At 48.9% G+C, this 25008-nt stretch overlaps 1 protein-coding gene across 1 annotated transcript in view; it reads right to left on the minus strand.

The window, feature by feature from the left end:
• Positions 1 to 532: 532 nt before the first annotated feature.
• Hadh (hydroxyacyl-CoA dehydrogenase) overlaps positions 533 to 25008 on the minus strand; it is a 38717-nt gene continuing 14241 nt past the window's right edge. The window contains exons 2-8 of the mRNA XM_005357293.2: positions 17735 to 17863; positions 17238 to 17395; positions 14279 to 14405; positions 10697 to 10786; positions 7748 to 7820; positions 2053 to 2169; positions 533 to 819 (exon numbers count right to left, since the gene is read on the minus strand). Of these exons, the coding sequence (XP_005357350.1) occupies positions 701 to 819; positions 2053 to 2169; positions 7748 to 7820; positions 10697 to 10786; positions 14279 to 14405; positions 17238 to 17395; positions 17735 to 17863 (813 nt within the window). The 3' untranslated portion in view covers positions 533 to 700. The remainder of the gene's footprint in view (positions 820 to 2052; positions 2170 to 7747; positions 7821 to 10696; positions 10787 to 14278; positions 14406 to 17237; positions 17396 to 17734; positions 17864 to 25008) is intronic.

Here is a 25008-nt window from a genome sequence, read left to right on the forward strand (position 1 = left end):
TTTATGATTTTAAGTTATATAGGTTTATTTATTTCCGTTCCCATTTTTACAGAGTAAAAGATCGCATTTTATTAGAGTAGATTCATAGGCACTTGGGAGCACTGATTTCTCATGAGCAAACAAGAGGGACGGACAGCGATGGGGAAGGTTTGGATGGCCATGAGGATGGGCCTTTTCCTGGACACCAAGCTCAAGCTCACGTGTGCTTGCCAGCCACTCCAGAAGCCCTGTCCAGATGAGAAGTAAACAAGGCAGAACATGTTCTGCGACGCCCAGAATGTAGGCTAAGGCTTGAGGCTACAAACTGCAAGGGTACCCAGGCAGGCAAGGCCCTTAGATGCACCGGTAGGCACAACGGCTCTTAACCCCTGGGTTCAAGACCCATAAACATGGCATATTCACTTCCAGAAGACCTGAGTGAAGGAGTCTAATTAATGCTTTTACAAAAAATGGCAAGGTTCAGAAAAAAAGATGCTCGCTCTAAGGCACAGAAAAACATACAGACGCGAACAGACTGAAGCAGAGAATTGGATCTCAGTGGAGGAATCTTATTACTGCAACTAGTCAAAGGATTACTTCAAAGAGACTGCAAGGGAGGGCCCATTGAGCAGCCCATGGCGAGCCTTGAGACCACCGCCCAGAGTGCGCTCGTCCTTGTCCCGTGGCTGGCTGGGGGTGCTGCCGAGGGACTCCTGAAGCATCACTTGTATTTGTAAAATCCTTCTCCGCTCTTCTTGCCCATCTTCTTCTGGGCCACCAGATTGTTCATGGAAGAACTGGGCTGAAACAGGGGGTTCGCTGGGTCCATTTCATGCCACCCTGTTGAGAGGAAGGACACGGGCTTACTTTGGTTGGGTAGTCTCAGGGCATGCCTGGGGCACAGAACCCATGCATCATGGCAGAGATATATAAGGCAACCTTCACCGGCACAGCCAACACCGATCCTAAAGCGGGCACACCACTATTTACCTATGCTGCTAGATGGGGCTCTATTGCAGGGTGCCTTGTTCCCCAGGACTCCCTCCACACCAAGGCAAATGCCCACAAGCACAGACAGAATCTCCCACTAACTGACTGGCTTCCCAAGTGGGAGAGTTAGCGCTCCAGATCCGTTACATCCTGCATTCTGTTCCCACTGGAGCACACAGTCTCACACATCCTCAGATTTCCCCTGTCAACATCTAAGACCCTCTCTTCCCGATATTAAAGGGGTTTGGCGAAATGCTGGAGCAGTCTGCTACATTCAATTTCAGAAGCTCATGCTGTCTTCCAAACCACTCCCCTTTGAAAACCGTCTGAATAGCTTGACTTCAATGGCGGTCACACAAATCAGCTCACTGATAGCACGGCACAATGTACCACTGGTAACATCCTGACTTTCATTTTGCACTGTGGTTATTTAAGATACAGCTGTTGGGGGGGGGGCTGAATGGAGGGTACACAGGACCTGAGTTATACTAGCGATGCCTATGATCTATAATTCTATCCAAATGAAAGGCCACAAAGAGTTGACCTCCTAAGCAGCAATATGCCATCTCCCTCCTGCTGCCGTCTGTGTGAATCTCGAGCTAGCTGCTACAGATGAACTCGCTTTGCTCCTCCAAAGCAGTGCGGAAAACGGTGGAATCTTCTTCAAGAGCTGGGCCCTGAGAAGGCACTCATGAGACTCCACCCACCCAAGTGGACTTATCTCAGGAGTGGGCCAAATCTAGTGACTAGATTCCTTCTTGGGAGAGTGGACGATTACAAACCAGGGGCATCCCGTACCCCCCCCCCCATAGCCCTTTCTGCACGTGGCTGTTTTACTTCGTAGCCTCTGGCATGTTGTGACAGAACCAGGAGCATCTTGTCACTTGGAGCATCTCTAGCTATCAGAGCCACACAGCTCTTTTCCTTTATAACGTATCCTATCCTCAGGCATTTGGACTAAGGAAAGGGGGACTTTGAATGTCTTAAGATCCCTTGCAACCTTTTCTTAACATTACAACTTATAGTTCTAAGAGACGATTTCAACCCAGTTTCTAAGAAGAAAGAAAAGGTTTCCATTCTTACCATCCAAGATGAACTTAGTAGTATCCAGGCCAACGTAGTCAAGAAGTTCAAATGGCCCCATGGGGTAGCCAGCTCCCAGCTTCATCGCCGTATCAATGTCCTCCTTAGACGCATCACCTGCAGAGCAGAGGGCAGCCCTGAGTCGCCACCACCTCTCCTCAACTCTCCCCAGGCCTGGGCCAGTTCCAGAATCACTGGGATCGTACAGACGCACACACTCAGAAAATCACTAGGATCGTATAGACGCACACACTCAGAAAATCACTAGGATCATATAGATGCACACATTCAGAAAATCACTAGGATCGTATAGACGCACACACTCAAAATCACTAGGATCATATAGATGCACACATTCAGAAAATCACTAGGATCGTATAGACGCACACACTCAAAATCACTAGGATAGTATAGACGCACACCATGTTTTCTGCCTCCAAAATCAGAAACCGGAATCACCTGCATTACATGGCTGTCTATCTAGAATTTCGCTTCAAAGCATAAAGTGGTGGCCAATAATATGAGTGCTGAATGAAGGGCTAAAGCAGTGTATTCCACACCAGACATGACAGACGTCTCAACTGGGCCCCCTTCCTCAACAATAAATCCTTCCAAATCTAACACCACATTTTTCGAAGCTCTAAAATAATGCCAGAGGATGTCAGTGCAATCTAAGGTGATTACGGCACCAGGCACAGTGGCTCATGCCTGTAATGTCAGCAGCTGGGAAATTGAGGGAAGAGAATAGTGAGCTCCAGGACAGCCTGAACCGCCAAGTGGAACCCTATAAATAACACACAGAGAGACATACACAGACACAGACACACACATGCGAAAGAAAATCCACGCGATTATTTTCTTTAAGTGATATTAAGTACTTGGTATAATCTTATACTAACATAATCCTAGCACTAGTACAACCCTAATTAGGATTGGAGGGATGCTGGAGTTGACTCCGTGGTTAAAAGAAATCGTTCTTGCCCAGGACCCAGGTTCGATTCCCAGCACCCACAGAACAGCTCAAAACCAGGCACACACACGGTGCACAGGCATACATGCAGGGAAAATACTCAATCACTTAAAAAAGAAATTTAAAAAAATAGAATAAATACAGTCCTCCCCTCTACGAACTGAGCTATCCACGGGCAGCACACGGAAGAAGGCTGTTTATCTCATGAATCCTGACCTGTGGACACCCAGCGGACATCTGGGTGGGCTGCTCCTTAGTGTAATCTCAATACAACAATTCTAACCTTACACAAACTGCTCTGATGTGCTTGAGAAATAAAAAGGACACACTCTGAATCATTTAGGGAGCCCAGCCTCTCCCCCCACACACAGAAAAATAGAAATAGAGGCATCTGAGAAATCATGCTTTGAATTTTATGTCGTAGGAAAGCAAAAATCGCCATGCACTTATGAATCTCATCATGTGGTCTCACACAGCCCATCCTCCCTCCCGGTCCCACGGCAGGGTGGGGAGTCAAACCCAGAGCCTCGAGTCTGCTGAGCAACCACTCTAGCAGTGCGCTCTATTCCCAGCCCTGCTTTATTCTGTTTGTATCTATTACCTACTGGGTTCTCGACACTTGCAGAGACAACGGCAAAGCAAGGTAGTGGTGATGTAATAGAGGAGGAGAGGGGGCAAACTCACTGCAGCATCTGAACCAGCTCCATAGCCCCCCCCTCCGCCCGAGGCCCAGGTTCCAAATGGAGCTGGACCGGCACCCTAGCCGGACACTACAGCGCATGCGCAGAGGACACGGGATGGCGCAGGTAGCTGGGCTCTGACTCCGCAGCTCACATAAGCGCTGTTCAGGGTGCGAACACTGAGGTGTCCATGAAGCTACAGCTGCATTCAGATGCCAGAAGTAACATCCTGCCAGGCTCCAGCCCCAGGACACCTTCCTCCATGCTGTGCCCTGGGCCAATCAATAAGCCTCCCTCTACCTTCAGGCCTCAGACTCTTCCTTTAGGCTTCTGTTCAGATGGGGCCAAGCAGAGCCTCCCCCTGCAGTGCACCAAACAGTAGCAGCTAGGACTGGGAGCCAGGGGCACCTCTCACCCCGCGGGTCTCCACAGTTGTCAGTCAGAGCCTCAATCACTCACTTATATAGGCGGTGTCCCCTCAAAAGAATGCAGTGTCCTGGGGACAGAAATCTAACCAGCAGCGAACTTAACCTAAAGCCATTTAATCACACCCAAGTGCCCTAAAAACAACGCTATAATTCCCAAGGCAGACCCTCACTTGAGGATTATTGCTGTTTCCAAAATTACGGAAAGCATAAAGCACTGTTTAAAAAAAAATCAGTAAACATCTACAAAGTTAACAGAATTCTAAAAAAAAAAATCTGTCTTAAGTAGATCAGAGTAAATAGGCAAAGAGAAAAAGACAGAAAAGCAATATATACAATATGTATATACCAAGAAGTCACGAATGACGAACTTCCTAAACCCTTGTAGAGTCCAGTACTTGAAGAGAATCTGATGCTCCTTACACACACACACACACACACACACACACCACATACACACCACACACACACCACACAAAACTCTGCTTCACTCATTCTGGCTCCCGTGACTATGGGGTCCTTACCTCAGGATAAAGAGGAGACTCCTCCTCAGAGAACTCCCCAAACCTGAATGGGTGGAGGCCTGGGCCTGGAAACTAAGACCAGGGACCTGAAGCCACAGCTGAGTTGGTCTCTGTCTCTCTGGCACCACCTGCCGGCCAGTTTCAACATTACCAGTCTTAGCTGTATACAAGTTACCAGAGAACTGCGGTACTTGAGTCAGGGTGAGGCAGGAAGTGTGGCAGTGGGGATTTTGTAGGACACCCTACAGTGGCTAGAGGGTAAGCTCATGACATCACACCCCTCCTAAGAGGAACTAACCACGTGCCCTTGTCACCCTGTTGGAGCTGAGTGGGCACATGACAGGGACTGCAGGTTTCCAAGCCTACACTGCTCTGACCCTCGGAGTTGGGACACTGCGCCCATCCGGCCTCCACCAGTCTGAAGGAACAAAGCTATGCACAGCTCACAGCTGTGAAAGAAATGGCGAAGGCTGTCAGAGGTCAGAGGTCAGAAATGCAGTGAGCCTCCATGAGGTTCTTTCTACACAGGACGTGAAAAGTGTGGTTGGTGGGCATTCATGGTATATCGGCAGCTGCTCAGTTCTCTGCAGCCTCGACTAAACATTCTCCCATACATCCTGGTTTAGGCACTCCTGTCTATCCACCAACCTGCACACACACACACACACACACACACACACACACACACACAGTGCACCAACAGCACAGGACAGAAACATTCTCCCCGAGCTAGGAAACAAAGCCAGAGCACAGTCAGAGGCCAGGCCCCAGCCAGGTACATGGACAGAAACAGGGAACAGTGTCTCCCCACCTCCTTGGCAATATAACAGTTTCTCAGCAAGCAGGGCCTAAGAAAGACATGTAGTAACTTAACCAGGGTAGCTGCCTGGCTGAGCCCCATTATAGCGGCCTGGCAGGATGGGGCTGGGAGAGGAAGGGAACAGGGATGACAGGGAGGCACCAAGGTGACAAATGACAAGAGTGGGAGGATCTAGATGCTTCAGTGAAAACACAGAGCTGTGGATAAAGACCAGGGTCTGGGCGCATCTAAGCACGCACTGGCGTTGGCCAGGTGAGTAGCCAAAAAACCACTAGTAGAGGCCTAGAGTCCAGAGCCCAGTGTGAAGCTGCAAACCTAGACCTGCATGACATTAGCAGCTTCAGGACGGACAAATGTTCTGACATGGGATCCAGCCACAGAGAGAGGCCGCAGGACCAGTAATGAAAGGCCACCCAGAGAAGCACCAAGAGCAAGCCGAAAGCAGCCCTGGAGCCAGGTCCTGTCTTTCCTGGTGTGACACAGTGGTGGCTAGAAATGGTGAAGGGCAGCGGAGGGCAGAACAGGGTCTTTAACTTAGCATCAGACACTTGGCACGTGGGAGTGGTATCAAAGTGTAGGGTGTTTCAGAGGAAAAAAAAAACACCACGAGAAGGTGCTACATTCTAACATTACATTTATTAGAGGGGAAAAAAACCCACGAATGTCTTTCAAGGTAAGCCAAAATGCCACATACTTTCTCTGAGGTGTAATTAGGCGCATTTGTTGAAGATAAACATAGAAGTGTTGGTTTGATCTTGGAGTAAAAGGTAGGCAACGGCTCCCATAAAGCACGGAGGCCAGTTTAATATTTAAAGCCGGGTGTGAGGAGGCAAGCGTGCCTTCGTTTGCTTGGAAGAGCTGGTGTGAACGTTTTGTTTGGGAAACGGCCTTCTTGAGAGCGTTCGGAAATGACGTCACTCAAATAAACGATCGCACTTGTGTTTTACCCATCCCTACAGCTTTCTGGCTTGCACGGGAGACATCACACACTTTCCTTCTTAGAAACGGGAAAGACGTCAGGCAGTAGGGGTATGCATGCTTCCCAGCCATAGACCATGTCCTGAGGCTTATGTTTCTACAGCAGACAAAGTCATTGTCTGTCAACTAGAAGTGGACACTTCAGGCCCAGGTGATGGCTCAGCAGGTAAAAGTGCTCGGCACGATGCTAAGCGTGGTGACTGACTCACACCGTTAATCCCAGCACTCGGGAGGCAGAGGCTCTGAGAGTTCAAGACCTGCCTGGTCTACAGAGCGAGTTCCAGGATGAGGAGGGCTGTTACACAGAGAAACCCTGTCTCAAAAGTCATGCGTGTGCACGCACGCGCGCACGCGCGAGCACACACACAGAGTGTGCTTGCCATGTGAGCCTGGAGACCTGAATTTGATCCCCAGAATTGCATAAAGACAGGAGAGAACTGAGCCCACCAAGTTGTCTTCTAACCTATGGCATGATATGCAGGCATGCACGCACCACGCACACATACACACAATTTTTTTTTAAGAGGGGGACATTTTAGATCATTCATGAGGTGCAAAGCAGGGCTTCATGACATTTTTCAATAAGGACATTGTCCCTACCATGCAACAATTCTGTCATTGTCCCATCGCCCATCAAACAGCCACAGGTTTTCTACATTAAACAACTTTAAACAACTAGTCTGGTTATTTTTCCATTCCTATCTTACTATTTGTAGTACTCAGTGTGTGTGCATGGGTGTGTGTGTGTCTGTGTGTGCATAACATGTATCATGAATATGAATGCATGTGTATGAGTGTATGCATGTGTGTGCATGTGTGTATGCGCATGTGTGTGCTTGAGTGTGTGTAACATGGATCATGCAGGCATGTGGTGTGTATGAGTGTGTATAACAAGCTTCACGCATGCACGTATGCACAGGCTGAGAAGAGGCTTGGAGCTGGAGTTACACGTGGGTGTGAGCTGCCCGACACGGATACTGGGAATCCGTTTGCAAGAGCAGTAACAGCCAAGTCATTTCTCCCTCTCCCCGCAAGCAGTAAACTTTTAACTAAATGTGGTGACCGAGGATCTAGATCTGCACCATCTATGCCATTGCCGCAGCCTGGACTGGAGGCTCACAGGGAGGTCTGTGCCTTGAGGAACCCAGTGGCAAAGGTACGAGGGCCAGGGCAAAGCTGAGCTTAGTCCCACAGAATGAGAAAGCAGAGACCCCCTTCCCAGGTTCCATGTAGCCCAAGCCTTCCTGCACGCACACAGGCTGAGACCTGGAGGCCTTAGCCTGGCCTGGGACAGGTACCTCGCTCGTGCAGCCTGACGGCTTCTATGAGGTACGGCACCAGGAGACGGTTCACGATAAATCCAGGAGTGTCCTGTTGCCGGGGAGAAAGGGAGACAAGTGACTTCATTAAACTTGACCTCCTGTTTAGGGTGCCTTTCACATTTCCAAACACGCTGTGAAGCTCCTCCCTCTACCTCCTACAGCAACATCCCCTCTTCCACCCTCCACTCCCCTCTCAGGAATCCCTCCATTCTTAAACACCCCTCTGAAAAGTAGCATCCCAGCTTCCCCAGAGCCGCCCGGGTCAGCTCAGTGTGTCTCAGAGACGACCCGACTGCACACCACACAAACTGACCATCACGGCAAGAGGGTCCAAAGGCCCTTTCACCTGGCACACCAACAGCAAGGCCTGCGCTGTCTCCTCTGGGTGGGGATGCCCAGCAGTTCTAGCCACTTAGCCGAGACTGTACTAGCGACACCATGATGTTTGCAGACAAAATACGCCCTTCGGCGTCAGGTTTTCTGTGGAGCTCGGCACTGAGTACCCAAGAGCAGGAAACATAGCATGCACGTGTGCACACACGGTGAGCGAGCACGCAGCCTCCATGGCAACCTGCTCCGGCTGGGAGTTAGTTTTTTCCTCCAGCAAAGGCGCCTAAGAGCCGTCCTAAGCTGGTCTACACTTCTTTATACAAAAGCTAGAAGGGATTTAAAAAGCGTGTTGTGATGAACACACAAACCAGTAAGGCCACTGTGCATTTCCCCTAGCATTACCAGAAACACGGAACACGCTGCACAGCTTTAGAATGGCTATGACTGCCCTGGTGATAGGGCTGTCTCAGCTACACCTCATAGGGCCACTGTACGGATGCCATCTGTCCCTAATGGGAACATTCGGTCACACCGCACATCACTGCATCTGTCTTTTACAAGAGCATTTGTGATCCCTGTCTTATGTGACGGCCATATATTGTAACACTATCTATTGGAAATCCCGCCTCAAAAGCTGGAATAACTATCCCACAAAGGCTCTGTGTGACCACAGGAGGTCTCACACAGAGGAGAACCCCAGCCTGTGCACTTCTACCCCACCCTACCCCGGTCACTACCTTCTTATGCCGATATATGCTTTCTCATACAATTTCTGTTTTCTCTCTTTACTAGAAAATCAATAGTCGGAGAGTGCAAACAAGCATAATAGCCACTGGTGTGGCTAAAAGAAAAAAATTTATTTGATTTAAGAGAATGAAAAAAAACTATTATTATTATTTGTTTTTTAATGAGACTAATTACATTTCCTTCCTGACTGTAGACCAAGTACACGAGTTGCCTCTTTGGCTTAGGAAGCCTATAAGGCCAGATGGCTTGTTCAGCAAACTAATGAAAACTTTGTTTTTGTTTTTGCTTTGTTTGTTTTTAATATAATACTGAGTTCAAAATTAGGAATATTTTAGAAAGCTAAAGTATGAGATGAGCCATAACGGTGAGAAATCATAGCCAAAAAACCCGACAACTGACTTATCAAATGCTGACCAGGGCTTGACACAACAGGAAGACTGTGACATCATACAGAAGCTCAACGCCCACACGGGTGGAAGCCAGGAAGAACTAAGGCAAAGGGAGATGCTGAAGGGACCTGGCTATCAAGTCAGCGGGTGGCCTCATCTTCCCCAGAGCCTGGAGTGGCTGGCGGTGGTGGCGCAGCACTAGGGAAGCAGAGGCAGGCAGATCTCTGAGAGTTCAAGGCCAGCTTGGGCTACAGAGCGAGTTCTAGGACAGCCAAGGAAATACAGAAAAACCTTGTCTCAAAAAGGGGGGGGGGGGGGAGGGAGGGAGGGAGAGAGAGAGAGAGAGAGAGAGAGAGAGAGAGAGAGAGAGAGAGAGAGAAGAAAAAAACAAATTCAAACTGGGGACTGGGGTGAAAGGAGGTCAAGTTGGCTTTCTTACAGGAAAAACTTCACGTGCCACTAAGGAAGGCCTCCTTGATGTCCCTCTGCCACGTTCGTCTCCTCCTGTCTGAGCACCCTGTGACTGTCTGCAGCGTTCTTTCCAAGACCCAGGCCTTCGTTTTCTACAGGGGCTCTGTGTCCACCAGCCTGGACTTGATGTACAGGCCTCTGATTCCCAGGGCTCAGAATCAGCTGGAACTGATGGACCCACAGAAACTGTTTCTAAACACAGCTGCTCATCAACAGGCAGGAGTCAGGGCCCAGACTCACTCCTGGGTCTTCTTTTTAACTGAAACTTGGGCTCCCCTCTCTCAGACTTCACATGTGGTGGCATGGGGGGTGGCTTGAGGGTTGGCCCAGCCCAGCCCTTCCAGGACATGGACAGACCTGTTGTCAACAGTGGCCATGGCTCACCTTGTCTATTGGCAGTATCTTCTAGCAGCATACCCATAAAAAAAAAATCACCTCTCTCCCGGACTGTGTGCAGTCTGTCCCCAGGGGTCCATGTGTTGGTTCCCAGGAAGACAGAGCAGACCATCTAAGAGATGGGCCCCAGACACAGATACTCAGATAGCTGAAGGCTTGGGTCTCAGAAGGGACCACTCCCTTCCTGAATGGAGTTCTTCCCAGTGACCTGACGCGAGCGTCTCTCTGACTTGGACAAAGATGTGTTTGTTCCTCCTGAATGATCTCTGACCACTGTGACTCCGCTTAGCCACGAGGTCTTCCCTAGAGCTCAACTGATACTGGCACTGTGCCCTAGAAGTTCTAGAACTGCAGCTAAATAACACTGCCCCATCTGGAGAGGTGTCAAAGGATTTATACTGCTCACAAGTCTCCAGCCTTAGTGCTGCTACTAGCTCAGGACCCACACTTGAAAGACTCCTGCTGGGATGGTCTGAAAGAAAATGGCCCCCCAAAGGAGTGGCACTATTAGGAGGTGTGACTTTATTGGAGTGGGTGTGGACTTGTTACTTTAGTAACAGAAAAATAAACACAATCATTCTGCATACTTTACCTTGCAAGAAACAGGATGCTTTCCTAAGGTTTTACAAAAGTCGATCAGAGATTCAAAAGTCTTCTGGCTAGTCATCGGTGTTTTAATGACCTGGAAACACAAAGCTGGGAATCAGGACTGGAGAGAACAGAAAAGCAGTGGACCGGCTCAAAGCCACTGAACCAAAGGCTCTATCCACAATGGTGACGAAATACACCTTTAGTTTTAGCCCAGTGGGCGTCTCAAGACAGAAGCAAAATGTTGACCCAAACGTCCGTGCAAGACACTGGAGTCTGCAGAATGGTTAAAATTCAAGTGTGTGTTGCTGGATGTGTAAGGGAGTCTTTCAGGCACTGTGATCCAGGTGTCTTAGAGTCAAATCCCAGCTGTACCAATTTACTGAATTTGGCATGGGACACTGGGCATGTTTCTGGAAACTGCAATGACATTAAAACCATTCTGTCCGCATCAAGGAAGCAGAGGTAAGAAAGAGTAGGCGGGAGTGAAGCGCCAAGCATAGCACCTAGTAGAAGGAAGAGCCAAGGAAATACCAGCTCGGCTAATGGCTACAGGATGGAAATTCAGTGTGGAGCAGGCAGGGGTTTGGGTGAGATGAGGTGGTGGCTGTCCTTAAGGTTCTTCTGCATGGACCCCACCTCTGCTGACGATGAGGGGTGATGTACCCAAGGCACAGCCATCTGGATTTCCAGACGAATGCCACCCACTGCCACACAGATGCCCCAGCTCCCAGGCCCTGCACTTCAAGAGGGTTCATGGGGAGGAGATCTTTCATTTTAACCAGTAGGACCCCAAAGGCTGCCACTGGGGCTGACAGAGCTCCTGACCTTCCCTTCAGGGCACACACAGATGCTACAGCACTGGAATCCAGAAGAGGTGGCACCATGCGTAACGCCTCAAATTACAGCTCTCGGAGTCAGTTGTGGGAGTTAGAGTTGCGTAAATGGAGAGCCCAATGTGAATTACACACACCACATATGCACACAGTTTTTTTTTTTTTTTTTTTTTTTTTTTTTTGGTTTGGTTTTCCGAGACAGCATTTCTCTATAGCTTTGGAGCCTGTCCTGGAACTAGCTCGTGTAGATCAGGCTGGCCTCGAACTCACAGAGATCGGCCTGCCTCTGCCTCCCGAGAGAGCTGGGTTAAAGGCGTGTGCCACCACCGCCCGGCTCTACACAAGTATTTTCAATGGTGGTTAGGAACTTCAATTAGAGTCATAATGAGGAGGCCTAACTCCCCCAATAGACCCTTGCAGATGTCTCTATCCCTTCGGTGAAATGAGAATCAAGATACTGGATGTGTGCCCTGTAAGAAGACAATCGGATCTGGCTAAAAGAGCTAGGTCTGTGCGGGGATGGCACCAAGAGATGGAGACGAAGACAGAATGGACCAGAAACTCCTGTGAACTGAGATCTTCAAACTATTCTGAGGGAGCCTGGAGGCGGGTGTCAGATCACAGGCAGCTAGGACAGCCCATGCCAGCCTTGGAGCTTCAAGGTAAGCTGCTGGCTTAAAGGGGTCAGCGGCTGAGGTCTGGGAGTTTTGTAAACGTGAGGTATGCGCATGATCCTTCCTGCATCCACCATCCATCAACACGTGACAGATAATATACAGACACACCCCCCTCCCCCGCCGCACAAGTCCCGCCCCCAGGGAAGGGAAGGGCTCCTTGGCTCACCACTGCCCCCTTGGCTACCAACAGCACACAAAAATCCTAGCCTGGAGGGGGGAGCTGGGCAGCAGGTCCCATCCCCTAGCTGAGAAACAAAGAGCAGCTGAGAGCTGCTGGGAGCTGGGCAGTAGGTTTTAAGGGCGTGGTCCCTGGTAAGTCAATTATGTTCCAATGGGAAGCCACACCCCCAAGAGTATATGTGCTTGATGGTTTCATTAACAAAAGAAAAAAATGAGGACCGAGAATTGGAAGGGGAGGGGAAGAGAATGGGGCCTGGAAGGGTTGTGGGGTGGGAGGTTGGGCAGAGGGGAATGTGATTTAAATCCATCATCTGGAATACTCAGAGAACTAATAAAAAGGAATAAACAAGCTATAAATACTCAAGAGAATGGGACACTTTCATAGACTACTTTCTAGAAAATGGTAACAGTTGCTAAGCATTGTCTGTCACCCAAGACTCTACATCTCTCAAGATGCAATGCGAAAGACGCATGCTCTTTACAGGAACGCGACAGAGTGAACTATCCGCAGCTGGAAAATCCACGAAACCTAGAACGTACACTCCACGAATCACTAGGTGCCAAAATGAAGACACACCCCCACTTCTGCAGAAGGGCAGATGGCATCTTCTTCTTCCCGTGATTTCCCACACCTCTTCCTTTCCCTGCTCACTTCCTTGTCTAAAAATCGAATTTGCATTATGTGTTTAGGTGTTCTGACTGCATATCTGCACCACGTGCATGCCTGGAGCCCACAAAGCTCAAAGACAGTGTTAGATCCCTTGGGACTGGAATTACAAAGAGCTATGAGCTGCCATGTGAGTCATGGGAATTGAACCCAGGTCCTTCGGAAGTGTAGCCAATACTCCTAATCACTGAACCATCTCTCCTGCCCATGGCTGACTTCTTTAATACCACACTAGAAGAATAGAGGAACAATGTCCAGATAGGAAAGTTCCCGCTGCAGGAAGATCGGACCTGTCACTCAGAAAAAAGAAAAAGTGGATATAAAACAGCCAGAGCAGATAAAACATGCTCACGTGGGGATCGGCAGTGAGGGAGACAGGAAGGCAAAGGGCTGGGCGAGAAAGCAGCCGTGAACAACTCCCAGAGAGGCCCCGCCAGTGTCTGGAGGTTTGCCTGGCTCCACACGGCAGCATCCCCCACACTTCGCACGGCAATAACTCCACAGCCTCAGACCAAATGCAGCTTTAATAGCGGTCGTCCTGGAGACCCTGTAATTAACCCCTTTAAAGGGCAAGCTGCCACACTTCAAGTGCAAATTGTCTGTCGTGATTCCATTTCCCAGCGCGGGAGCAGAAGCCGTCCAAACAGGAACACTGGGCAAGCGCTGGGCAAGCCCTGCCTGGCCCGGCCCTCTCCCTCTCGCCTCTGAGGTCAGGAGGCTCAAGGCTGCAGGAAGCTGCATTTAATAGGCTCTGATCACAGCGTGGAGATGTGACTCACCTGAGGCAATACTAAAAGGACGGCTGCATGGGACCAGGATTCACACCAGGGGTGACACATGTCATGTCGGACAAGACCTGCATCTCCAGCACGAGCAAGCTGACCTCAGCAAGACAGCACGAAGGCCTATAGGTCTCGCCTCCCTCGTCTTGTCAGGGGCCCTTAGTGTCCCTCTCTGTTTGATAACTCTTTCAGCAACGTCACTGGAGACCCAAGCAAGTCAGTAACAAACACAGGAACATAAAGTAGAGCATAACACCCAAGATAGCAGGTGTTGCATCCTTCTTCAGGACAAATTGTGGCAACAGCAATACAAAAGGGGTGACCTTCCAGGTTCCTGTTACATTTCGTACAACCTAAAGCCCAGTGGTAGGAGGGCAGGTGCGCCTAGGAAACCAGACTGCAAAAGCCAGAGAGTAAAACACAGAGGACCAGATGCCCACTGACCTCCACAAGCTTCATCATGGGGACCGGGTTGAAGAAATGGAGGCCAGCAAAGCGGTCTTGCCGGGTAGTGGCATTGGCCATGCTTGTGATCTGCAGAGATGAGGTGTTGCTGGCAAAGATGGTGTGTCTGTGGAGAGAGAAAACGGAGGAGAAGCAGAATGAGTCCCACGGGTGCCCATGGTCCATACCGTGGTACCGCATCCTCCCAGGGCACAGCCAGGCACTGCAGATCTGCTGGACCGCCCCGCTGAGGAAGGCCTCAGAAGGCACCTCGCCACACAGTGGCTGGAAGCCAGTGACTGCATTTACACTAAATCCCTGCAATTTCCAAAGGAAGGGGTGGTGATGCACAACTTTAATCCCAGCACTCAGGAGGCAGAGGCAGGTGGATCTCTGTGAGTTCCAGCCCAGCCTGGTCTACAGAGCGAGTTCCAGGACAGATAGGACAGCGCAGAGAAATCCTGTCTCAAAAAAAAAAAACAAAAACAAAAACAAAAAACCTGTATTTGAAATTAACTTACCAGCTCATATGTATGACCTTCATCAGGCTTTTCTAAAATTTTAGAAACTAGAGTTCTCTTGTCTACACATTCAGCTTTCAGGATATGTGAGGGAAAGAGGGGGAAGCAATTAATGGGAAGATCTACTCAATTGAACACAATGAAATGATCAGACTCATGAGGAAATGGAAGGATGGACCAGACATTTAGACCAGACCATAAAATCTGTACACACTCCTCAGAGAAAAGCGGCTGCGCACACAGGTGCACAGGACAGTCCCCTCTAGTGAAAACCCTTCACTTCGTCATTAAACAAGACTTAAAAGGAAAACATACTGCGCTGAGCATGCTCAAATGGGAATTTTACTCACACAGAAAACCTGGGAAAGGGTGTGTGTGTGCACATACAAGACACATGTTCACAGTACTGTGCTATCCTGAAAAGGCACTTTTATTTATTTAATATGCATCGAATCTTAACTTATAAATCTCAACTTACAAATTCCATACTGCCTTGAGACTAAAATCCAATTCTTTTCTCTTCTTTTTCCTTCTCAAAATTTAATTTGTTAAAGCCAGAATAAAGTGGGGCGATGGGCCGTTTGGCTTTCCTGCAGTGCCACCTTGTGGATGACTCACAAAACAGCAAGATGCCTTTTAGCCCAGTTGGGTCTGGTCTTAGTACCCCAGGAGAGTGGCCCTTTCGGACCTGATTATGGGGGGGAGGGTTCCTGACTATCTAAAGTGATACCGTCGATCCAAATTCAGGGGCAGGCAAGAAGAAAACATCTGGGGAAGAAAGAAATCAGAACTTTGGAAAAAAGAGGAGGGTAAGGGAGAGGCCAGCCTGGGAGTGGCCACCTACACTTGCAATCCTAGGCCACAGGGGTGGCTGAGGCAGGAGGATTGTGAGGTGGAGGCTGTCGTCTTGGACTTGAGAAAACAGTGTCTCGGCAGTGTGGGCAGATGGCTGAAATGGGTGAGCAGCAAAGGGATGAGGCTCTCTGAGGTCTCCGGTCAGGCCAGCCTGCTTTCAAGGAACTGGCAGGTGTACCTTTCTCCACCGCCACGGCCGGCTACTTAAAAGCCAAGGTGGCACTAGGAAGGTCTTCGCAATTTTCTGCCTCAAGAACCTCAAATCACAGGTTGTAAACCTCAGGACATCCCAAGGTCAGATGGAGAAGGAGGGGTGCCCTTCCACCTTCCTCTTGTGTCCCTCCACGGACACCAGAGGGCAGCTGGACTTTTGGCTGCCAAGGAGCAACCTTGCAGCAAGGCCAAACTGCTTAAGGAGAACAGCGAAAGGCAACTTCGCCAGGCTCCTCGCTGACTTGAGAGCCAAGCCCAGTACCGGAAGTGTCCTCTTTGTCATATGTTTCTGCTGTGCTAAATGGACACAATCGGCAGAATGCTACACAGAAGACAAGACAGAACCAGGGCCTCTCCACCACCAACACATACAGCCCAGCGAGTCAATACGCAGGAGTTTCTCTTTAGCCACGGATCACCTGTGTTTCCCTGAGAATTACTTTTGCATATAACCTTACTCCACCTTCAGGTCTAACGAAGAAGAGAGAAGTATAGTAAAGAAGGCCACAAGTCAAGCACACGTCAGTTACCTGGTCAGCTGTCATAACTGTCAAAAGCTAAGAGTCAAACACAACTGGAGGTCCTAGATTGTGACCCTAGACTGTTGTCACCTGTGCACAATCTTACTGACACCAGAGGCCACCACAAGCCTGGAAACTCCTCCATGACCCGGACGTGGCTGTCTTTTCTCTGCTATCCTCACGGGAACCTGGTGGACTCGGTGTCCGCTTAATGCCCCCAAGAGGGTTGTAACAAACCCCAGATAAAACTGGAAACAGGAATGTTCAAGATTGATTGCACAAAATTGAAGGCAGAGAGCCTTCAATTAAACCATTCTGGCCGGTATCCGAGGCCTTATCGGTGCTAGCAGCCAGGAGGCAGCACAACCACCTTGGTGACTTCATTGACTCCCCACTGGAAGCCTTACCCCCTGGGAGGAGTGGATGGGAGGTGGGGTGGGGGAGAAGGTGGAGGGGGCAGGAGGAAGGGAGGGAGTGGGAACTGGGATTGGTATGTAAAATGAGAAAAGATCGTTTTTTTAAAAGATAAAAAAAAAAAAACAAACAAAAAAACAAAACATATTGTCTGGTATCTGTTGCCCTCTAGACTCCCGCAATCCTGGAAGGAGTTGCCCCAGCCCCGGTGTCTTCTATTTGCAAATCACACAAAGGTCTGCGCCCCCTAGTGGTTGCAGGAAACACTCAGGCTTGACAGAGACCCCTCCTGCGGACAAGGATGGGAGAAGGGAACCCAGCGGTTCTTCCGCAAGAGGTGCTGGGGAGCAGAGAGCTGGGTCTGTTGTCAGAGCCGGAGGCTCAAGAGCCAGGGCAAGGGCTTTCGGAACCCAAGCAGGAGGTTCGGTCACGTACTCGGCAGCGAACTTGTCCAGCCGCTGGAACAGCTCATTCTTCAACTTCAGATTCTCCACGACAGCCTCCACCACCAGGTCCGTGCTGTGCACGATGGAGGCGGCGTCGGTGCTGGTGGTGAGGCAGCTCAGGGTCTTCGCTATGAACTCGTCGCCAGCCTAGGCAGACAAGAGGGGGAAGAGCGCATTCACTGGGCCCGGCCGGCCATGGTCTTGGGTGACCCCTGCAAATGGGTTGACCCCCGAGGGAGTCTCGACCCACAGGTTGAGAAGCACTGCTTTAGCGCCTCCCCAACAGCAAAATGGTGGACTTCTTCTGCTTTCTAATCAGCCCCAATGGAATGTTTAGTGCCATATTACATAGGTCTAAACAGGCATAGTTTTACATAAACATTTAGCCACAAGCACGTGATAAGGTGAAGCCCCGCCCCCGCCCTGCCCCCCACAAAGGTGGAGCCATCAGAGGACTGGTCTTAGGGACACTGATTAAGAACTTACCTTAGGGTTTTCTGCGAACTTCTTCTTTGCCATTCTTTTCAGACTGTCCTCAATTCCCTTCATGGATTTTGCCAGGATGTCCTCTGTTTGGTCCACCAAGACTACTGTATGGCCAGTTGCTGCGGCCACCTAATGAAAAAAAGAGTTTAAAGAAAAAAGAGAAAGAGTCAGTTTCAATATTCCACATGACTTCTACCACTCTACTTCTTGCCTGGCATGGTCCTAAACCACACAACAGATTCTCCCATGACGCAGAAGTGGGATGTGAAGGCCACAGAAGGCCCTTTCCTATAGAACCCAACTAGCCGTTGTTCCAAAAAGAAGCTTGCATTTTCTCCTTAGAGCTGAAGATGGTGTGCAGACCCACCCCTCTGCCCCCCCCTTTGTCCCCTTTGTTTCCTGTTCTGCAGCCCTTAAATCAGAAGTAGGTGAAACTTAAAATTCTAATCACCCAGCCAAAAAAAGACTGTCCCCCAAGAGCTATTTAATGACAAGATATAAAGGGAGCAAAGTCTATGTCACCCAGTTTAGAGCGGTAGGGATTCCCGATTTCCCGCCTTCTCCGATCCCCCTGGGTGGGTAAACCCCCCCACCAGACACGGGTATATTGAGCAAAGTTAACAAGTTAACAACCAACAAGCTTAGTTTATACAATATCAGCGTCAAGTCAACCCCTCTTTAACCAGGCTGCCAAAAGCTTGGGCGAGGACCATAGTCCTGCTCTTTAGACAAACTTCTGCTAGTTTGTCTAAAACATCGGTCATTGACCCACCTACACACAAGTGCAAGTCAATCAAGTCAACATAGGAGCAGAAGGACACAGCTAGCCTACCGCAGACACGATGTGACAGCCAGCACCAATGCGAGGCCCCTTGGGACCCACAGTACTCACTAGAGCCACGGCCTTAGGACCCATGGACACTGGTGGTGTGGAAAGAGGGGTGGACTGCCCAAGAAGTAAGGCAAAAATAGCAAGTCTTAAAACACTGTCATCATGGAAGATTCTTGAAGTCAATCAAAGCAGAAAATAAAGACGGAAAGGAACAGAAATAAATGAGCAGCATGTAAAGGGCTACAGGTTCGAATCCCAAAGCAAGCTGTCCAATGCAAAATCAAGATCGGAAGGCAGGTTTCATAATACAATGACATCCAGGGTTTCTCCCACGCAGCCGTACAGGTCCGAGCCTGCATGGCCTGTGGGCTCCTCCTTCAGCAACCTAATGCCTGAGAGCCGCAGAATGAAAACGTTGTTGAGACTCAAGGACTGACAGATCAAGACAAAGGGGACAAGAAGGATGCATCATCTTGATAAAAGACAGACTACACAGTGAGCTCAGCTGTCAGCGTAAGGCCAAACTCTTTTCCAAAGCAGAACACCCACGGCCCCAGCTCAACTTCTTTCCAAGAAGCCAAGGCCAAGAGCCAACAACTCAAATCCTGCACAAATCAGTCTCGAATTCAGTAAATTCAAGGTGAATGGGCAGGGCAAATTTAGACACAGTATAGAGTGGAGCTAACACAGCACCCAGTTTGCCTTCAGGAAGGCTGCTCGCGAAGCCGACCCTCGGCTCACATCAGGAACTTGGGTGTAGAGTGAGTTCCCTCCATCCTCTGACAAAGCAGCTTATGCTGCTGCAGGCTCTCCCGAGACAGTGCAATTTGGAACGCACCAGGTAGCGGTGATATCATGTCCATCATCCAGTAAAAATCCTGGGTACCAAGTCTCTAGCTAGTGCCTCTATCGGCACCCTTTACACACTGGGCCACATCTTGCTGCCGAGGGAACTGCACGTGTCCAATGTGGCTGCGATGGGGGAGGGAAGAACCTTGCAAGCTCTTGCCTGATATGTGGCATACCCCAGTGGCCCTTCCTCTTTGCCACTAGTACTTTATACCCTTTGTGGTAGCAAACTGCCACCAGGAGAATGACCGTGTGGGGTCCTGGGGTCCCTCCCTGGTTTGGGAAGGGCTAGTAGAGAAACTTTAACCAAAATGAATACATTTCAAGTTTCTGGTTGGGCCAGGCAGATAACTGAACTGCTCTTTGTTTGGCAGTTGTGATAAGTCACTTGACTTTGACAGACAGGAGTGATGGCCACCAATGCAAAGCAGGGACAAATAAGCAGCTGTCTTAGGGACCCTTTTGCTCTTGTCTTGGCTCCTCTGAAATACGATCCCAATGGCATTTGAAACAAGTGGTTTTCACATAGTTACTCTTGACTTCTGCCCTAGATCATTCCTCGAGGTGACCAAGGAGGATCCCTGGACTTCCACCCACCTGCATCCCAACCCAATGTCCCCCTCTTCATTTCTATCAGGAAACTGCCCAGGTCTTTCCAGCTCTTAGAGTTGAGTAGATTAAATACTTATGGCACAAGATAGTGCCAAGCTGATGAGAATGGCAACAATGAGCAATGGTGGGGAAAGCCTCCTACATGGGGAGTTTATAATCTCAATTGTGAAAGCGTCAAACTACCCACAATGGTCCAGAACTCAGGGAGCAAGCACTCACAATGGCGCAGCACCCAGAGAACAAGCACCCACAATGGCTTGCACACCAGAAATCAAGCATTAATCCTTAAGGAAGTGGGTCTCCCTTGAGGTGAGACCGCAGGTGTTATTTCTAGAAAAGCATCTTCCCGGGGTCACGACAGCCACCTCTGGCTGACGTCACCGAGCACTTTTTGTTGGGTTTCGGTTGAGTGGTGCCAGCCTCGCATCTTTAAGCAGAGCAAAGGAAACCTACAGGGGGTGTGCAGGCAACTGGCCAAACACAGCTGCTCAATCAATCACGGGGAAACTACATCTCCCAGGCAGTGTTCCAGGAGAGTGAAAGATGACATGCATGTTACATGATCATGTCAGGGTGACTCTGTGTAAATCACTGGCTTATGTCTCACTGATTCAGAAGACCCAGGAGGCGCTGACTGATACCAAGACCAACGCCATCTAAATGCTCAGGTTCCATACAGTCCCTTCCAAAGGAAGGGCCCTAGAGACACAGGCCAGCAGCTACTTGAGGGCATCATCATGTCTTAATTTACCTTTGCAAACCTCAAAGCCAGGCCCATAAACAACACATGGCCTGGTACACACCACATGCTTCACACAATATCCATGGAATTAGGAGACCAGTGCTCCCTGCTTCCACCACTCCTGTCCACCCAGGCTTCATCATGCACCGGTGGGAAATAAGCCAGAGATGTACAGAGTCACTCCCACGTGATCGAGGCACCTTCCCTGGTGAGTCAGTCTAAAGGGGTCACTGCAGAAATGGATGCTGGAGCTGGCAGTCTGGCTCATGCCCCAACGAAATCTAGAAAAGCTGCATGATCCTCACTGCAGACTGACCCACTCAGGCAACTTAGAGTAAGGCTAAGCCGCCAAGGCCTCCTGAGAGCCAGCATGCTTCTTCCTGAATTACTGGTGGACTTTTTTTTTTGTACAGACCATTGGAAATAACATTCCACACCTACTCTCAACCAATAGAAAAACATAAATCCTTTAAAAAGGAGAAAAAAATGTAACAAGAACTGGAAAGGGCGTGTACTGAGAACCTGCTGAGCATCAGGATCAAGGCAGCATTTTCCCAAGACTATTTCTGACTAACCCAACAGGTTTGGTGAAGCAAATAAGATCCTTTTAGCAAAAGATGCCATCAATACAAAAGAGGTTGAGCCTTGCCCACAACTACTCAGTTAAGCCATGAAGCCAGGATTAAGTTCTGAGTCTGCTTGGCTCCAGGACGTGTCTTCCAGTAATCAGAGGCACACATGACATTTTGGCTATCTGCTAAAATAATTAGCTTTCAAAATACAATCGTTATAAAATAGCATTTACAGACTAGAAACTAAATTTCTATTCTCTTTTAACTCAAGAAAGAGAATAGTAACTGTTACAGGCTTGGTAACAATACCACCACTAAAAGACCTGCTAAGTAACAAATCAGTTTCCCCCACTGATGTTCTGATACACGTTAACAGTTCCTATAAAACTAACTTTACTGTTCCATTTGATACATGAAGAAAACGCAAACTTACAGAGAGCTGTATAACAGTTTTTCCTCTGAGATTAAAACACTGCACCTGCCTGATGGTGGTGGCACAACCCTTTAAACCCAGCACGGGAGAGGCAGAGGCAGGCAGATCTCTGTGAGTTCGAGGGCAGCCTGCTCTACAGAGAGGGTGCCAGGACATGCTCCAAAGCTGCATCCTGCAAGAGGAGACTCCTTGAGTAGGAAGGTAAACAACTCAAAACAGCTTCAGGAAGTCCCTGAAACTGACCAAATTCTCTAGACCCCTCCCTGCCAGAGTAAGCAATGAAAGCAGAGAGGCCCTCCTCAGACTCAACAAAGTCAAACTGAGGAGACTCCCAGGCAAACTGAGCTGCACAAGAAGACTCTCAGACAAGACCAGCTGCCTGGAAGAAGCAGAAACCAGCTGAGCAGCCTGGAAGAGGTTCAGACCAGCTGCGGCACCTAGAAAGGACACTCTCCCGCTGAACTGTCTGCTATCTGTGCAGTGTGCTCCAGGTTTCCAGCCTTGTGGGCAGTTACCCATGCTGGGGTGGGACCTGGTGATGCAGCTATCTTTTGAGTCATTTCTGCTCCTGTAAGAAACCCCTCACCCATATCCCTGTAAGTAACCTCAATAAAACCCAAGGTTCACCAAGTTGGACTTTGGTGGTATCTGTACTTTGGTCTGTCCTGGTCTCCCTGTCTGGAATGAGCAGATGTGAGTGCTGTATCCCCCCAGGAAAAGTTGTCACACAACCCAGAAATTAACTAGAACAACAACTCTACAATTATATGGCTTCAATCGAACAGAATTATGACAATGTAACACTGTGCTGAGCTGGGAAGCTCAGTTCTATGGACCAAAAGTCCTTACAAACTCATTATCACATGCCTGTGACTGCCCATCCTCCTGTTACTTTTCTTTTCTCAACCTTTACAAAATGTCACTGAAACAGGGGCTGTGACTTCACTTGGCACAAATAATATTATGCATGCAAAGGTAGAACGGGTACTGATGTCCCAGATCTCGTGAGTGCTGAAAACACACCCCCATATCATACAGAACACACTACGTTTAATTCCAGAATCATTGATTGAAAAAAGGAAACACAAGTTATAAAATTCTTATAAAACCTCTGGGTTTCCCCCCACCCCACCAAAAAAAAAAAATAGAGAAATAAGCCTGAAGACCAAAGCTCAAGAAACATTGTGTATTAGCCACTTCTCATGCTGCTGCGATAAAAGCCACTTAAGGGAAGAAGGGCTTATTCTGGAGAAGTCACAGTAGGATGTTGAGGCAGCTGCTGCGTCCTATTCAGGAAGCAGAGAGTAGCAAATGGAAGTGGTCAACCGGCTTTCTCCTTTCTATGCAGTCCTCAAACCAAGCCTAGAGAATGGTGCCACCCACTTAATGGTGGGTCTCCCACCATAATCAACCTATCATGATAACTCCCCGATGGTGATGGTGGGTCTCCCACCAAAATGAACCTATCATGGTAGCTCCCCACAGGCATGGCCTGAGGCTCCCAGGTGATTCTTCCTTCTTTTTTTTTTTTTTTTTTTTTTTGGTCTTTCAAGATAGGGTTTCTCTGTCTGTCTTGGACAGGCAATCTGTAGACCAGGCTGGCCTCAAACTCACAGATATCCATTTGCCTCTGTCTCCCAAGTATGCCACCACCACCAGCAACTCTTTCTTAACAGTTGATCTCCTGGTGTGGTGGTTCGAAGGAGAATGTCCCTCACAGGCTCACGTATTTGAACATTTGGGTCACAGTTGGTGGTGCTGTTTCTGGAGGTTTCAGAGGTGTGGTCTTGGAGGAAGTATATCACTGGAGGTGGGCTTTGGAACTTAAAGCCGTCAGGACAAGTCAACAGCAAGTCATGGACCGGGAAGGAGTGCATGGGGCCCTACGCATCTGTGCTGAACTATTGGCTGTGGAAGAGGAGTCATTATCATCAGTGCCTGTTCTTCACTGGTGAGTCCGTCAGGCACCGCTGCGTAATTCCATGTTCATAATCGCTCAGATGGCCCTGGTTACACTCAGTGGGTCACAAAAGAAAGTAAAAGGCATGAACAAGGGAGAGGGAACTGGGGGCGCGGGGGACTTGAAATGGGTGGAAAGGAGATAAGAGAGGGTAGGGAGGTGAGAATAACCAAGTGCAAGAGCAAACAAACAATGAAGAAAGTATGACCCAGGCAGTTAAAAGTTATCAAAACTTACACTCATAGGCTCTGCCCACACATGACCCCATTTGCAATAGAGAGAAATGAAGATAAAGATGAAATATCAAGTCATAACTTCAGGAGGTTACCCAAGGGCACACTGCGCTTGAGTCCCACAGTGGGAATCCCACAGTGGGAGTGCCGCACCATGGGATGGAGCAAGTCCACTCTTACAGTTCTAAGGGAATTTCTCAGGGTCTTAGGTTTTCACTGTGTCCAATATGCGTAACACACAACATCTGTGTGAACTGATGTTATCAGGGGGTTTCTGGCAACCGGCAGGCTCTTAGCTGAGCTTTACAAGACTCAAATACACCAGGAGCTGGAAATCCAATGCAGTGGTGATGGGCGTGCTTAGCATGCGTGTGGCCCTGGGTTCAGTCTTCAGGATCAAAAAAAAAAGCGTGTGTGTGTCTGTGTCTCTGTGTATGTATGTGCACGCACACACACATGCACACACCTGTGTGTTATATTTATTTTGTTTAAAGTAATTAGACCAGGGGTTTGAGAGATGGTTCAGTGGTGAGTGCTTGCTGTTCTTGTAAAGGACTTGAATTGGTTCCCAGCTCCCTCTTCTGTTCCGGCTACAGGAATTACAGCTAATTGGCTACTGTAGTCTGAATACAGTTTTCTAGCCGAACCTTGTGTTCAGCTTTGATCCCAATGAGTAGCATAGGGAAGACCAGAAGATTATGGGAATGGACGCATTAGACAAAAGCCTTCTGCAGGAGGGGTCCATCTCTGTAGAACAGGACACTATAAAGTGAGGGTGGCTCTCTCTTGCTTCTCTCCTGGATGAATCCACCTTCCCTCCCACACTCTCGCATGGGTTGAAGCAGGACAAAACCTTCACCAGATCTGGCTGCCTGCCCTGGGGCATTCCAACAGACAGAATAAGGAGTTACGCAAACCACTTTTCTTCCTTATTTTATTTATTTATTTATTATTATTATTTTTTTTTTTTGGTTTTTCGAGACAGGGTTTCTCTGTGGTTTTGGAGCCTGTCCTGGAACTAGCTCTTGTAGACCAGGCTGG

Source organism: Microtus ochrogaster, chromosome 21, assembly GCF_000317375.1.
Source record: "Microtus ochrogaster isolate Prairie Vole_2 chromosome 21, MicOch1.0, whole genome shotgun sequence".
Taxonomy (NCBI): Eukaryota; Metazoa; Chordata; class Mammalia; order Rodentia; family Cricetidae; genus Microtus; species Microtus ochrogaster.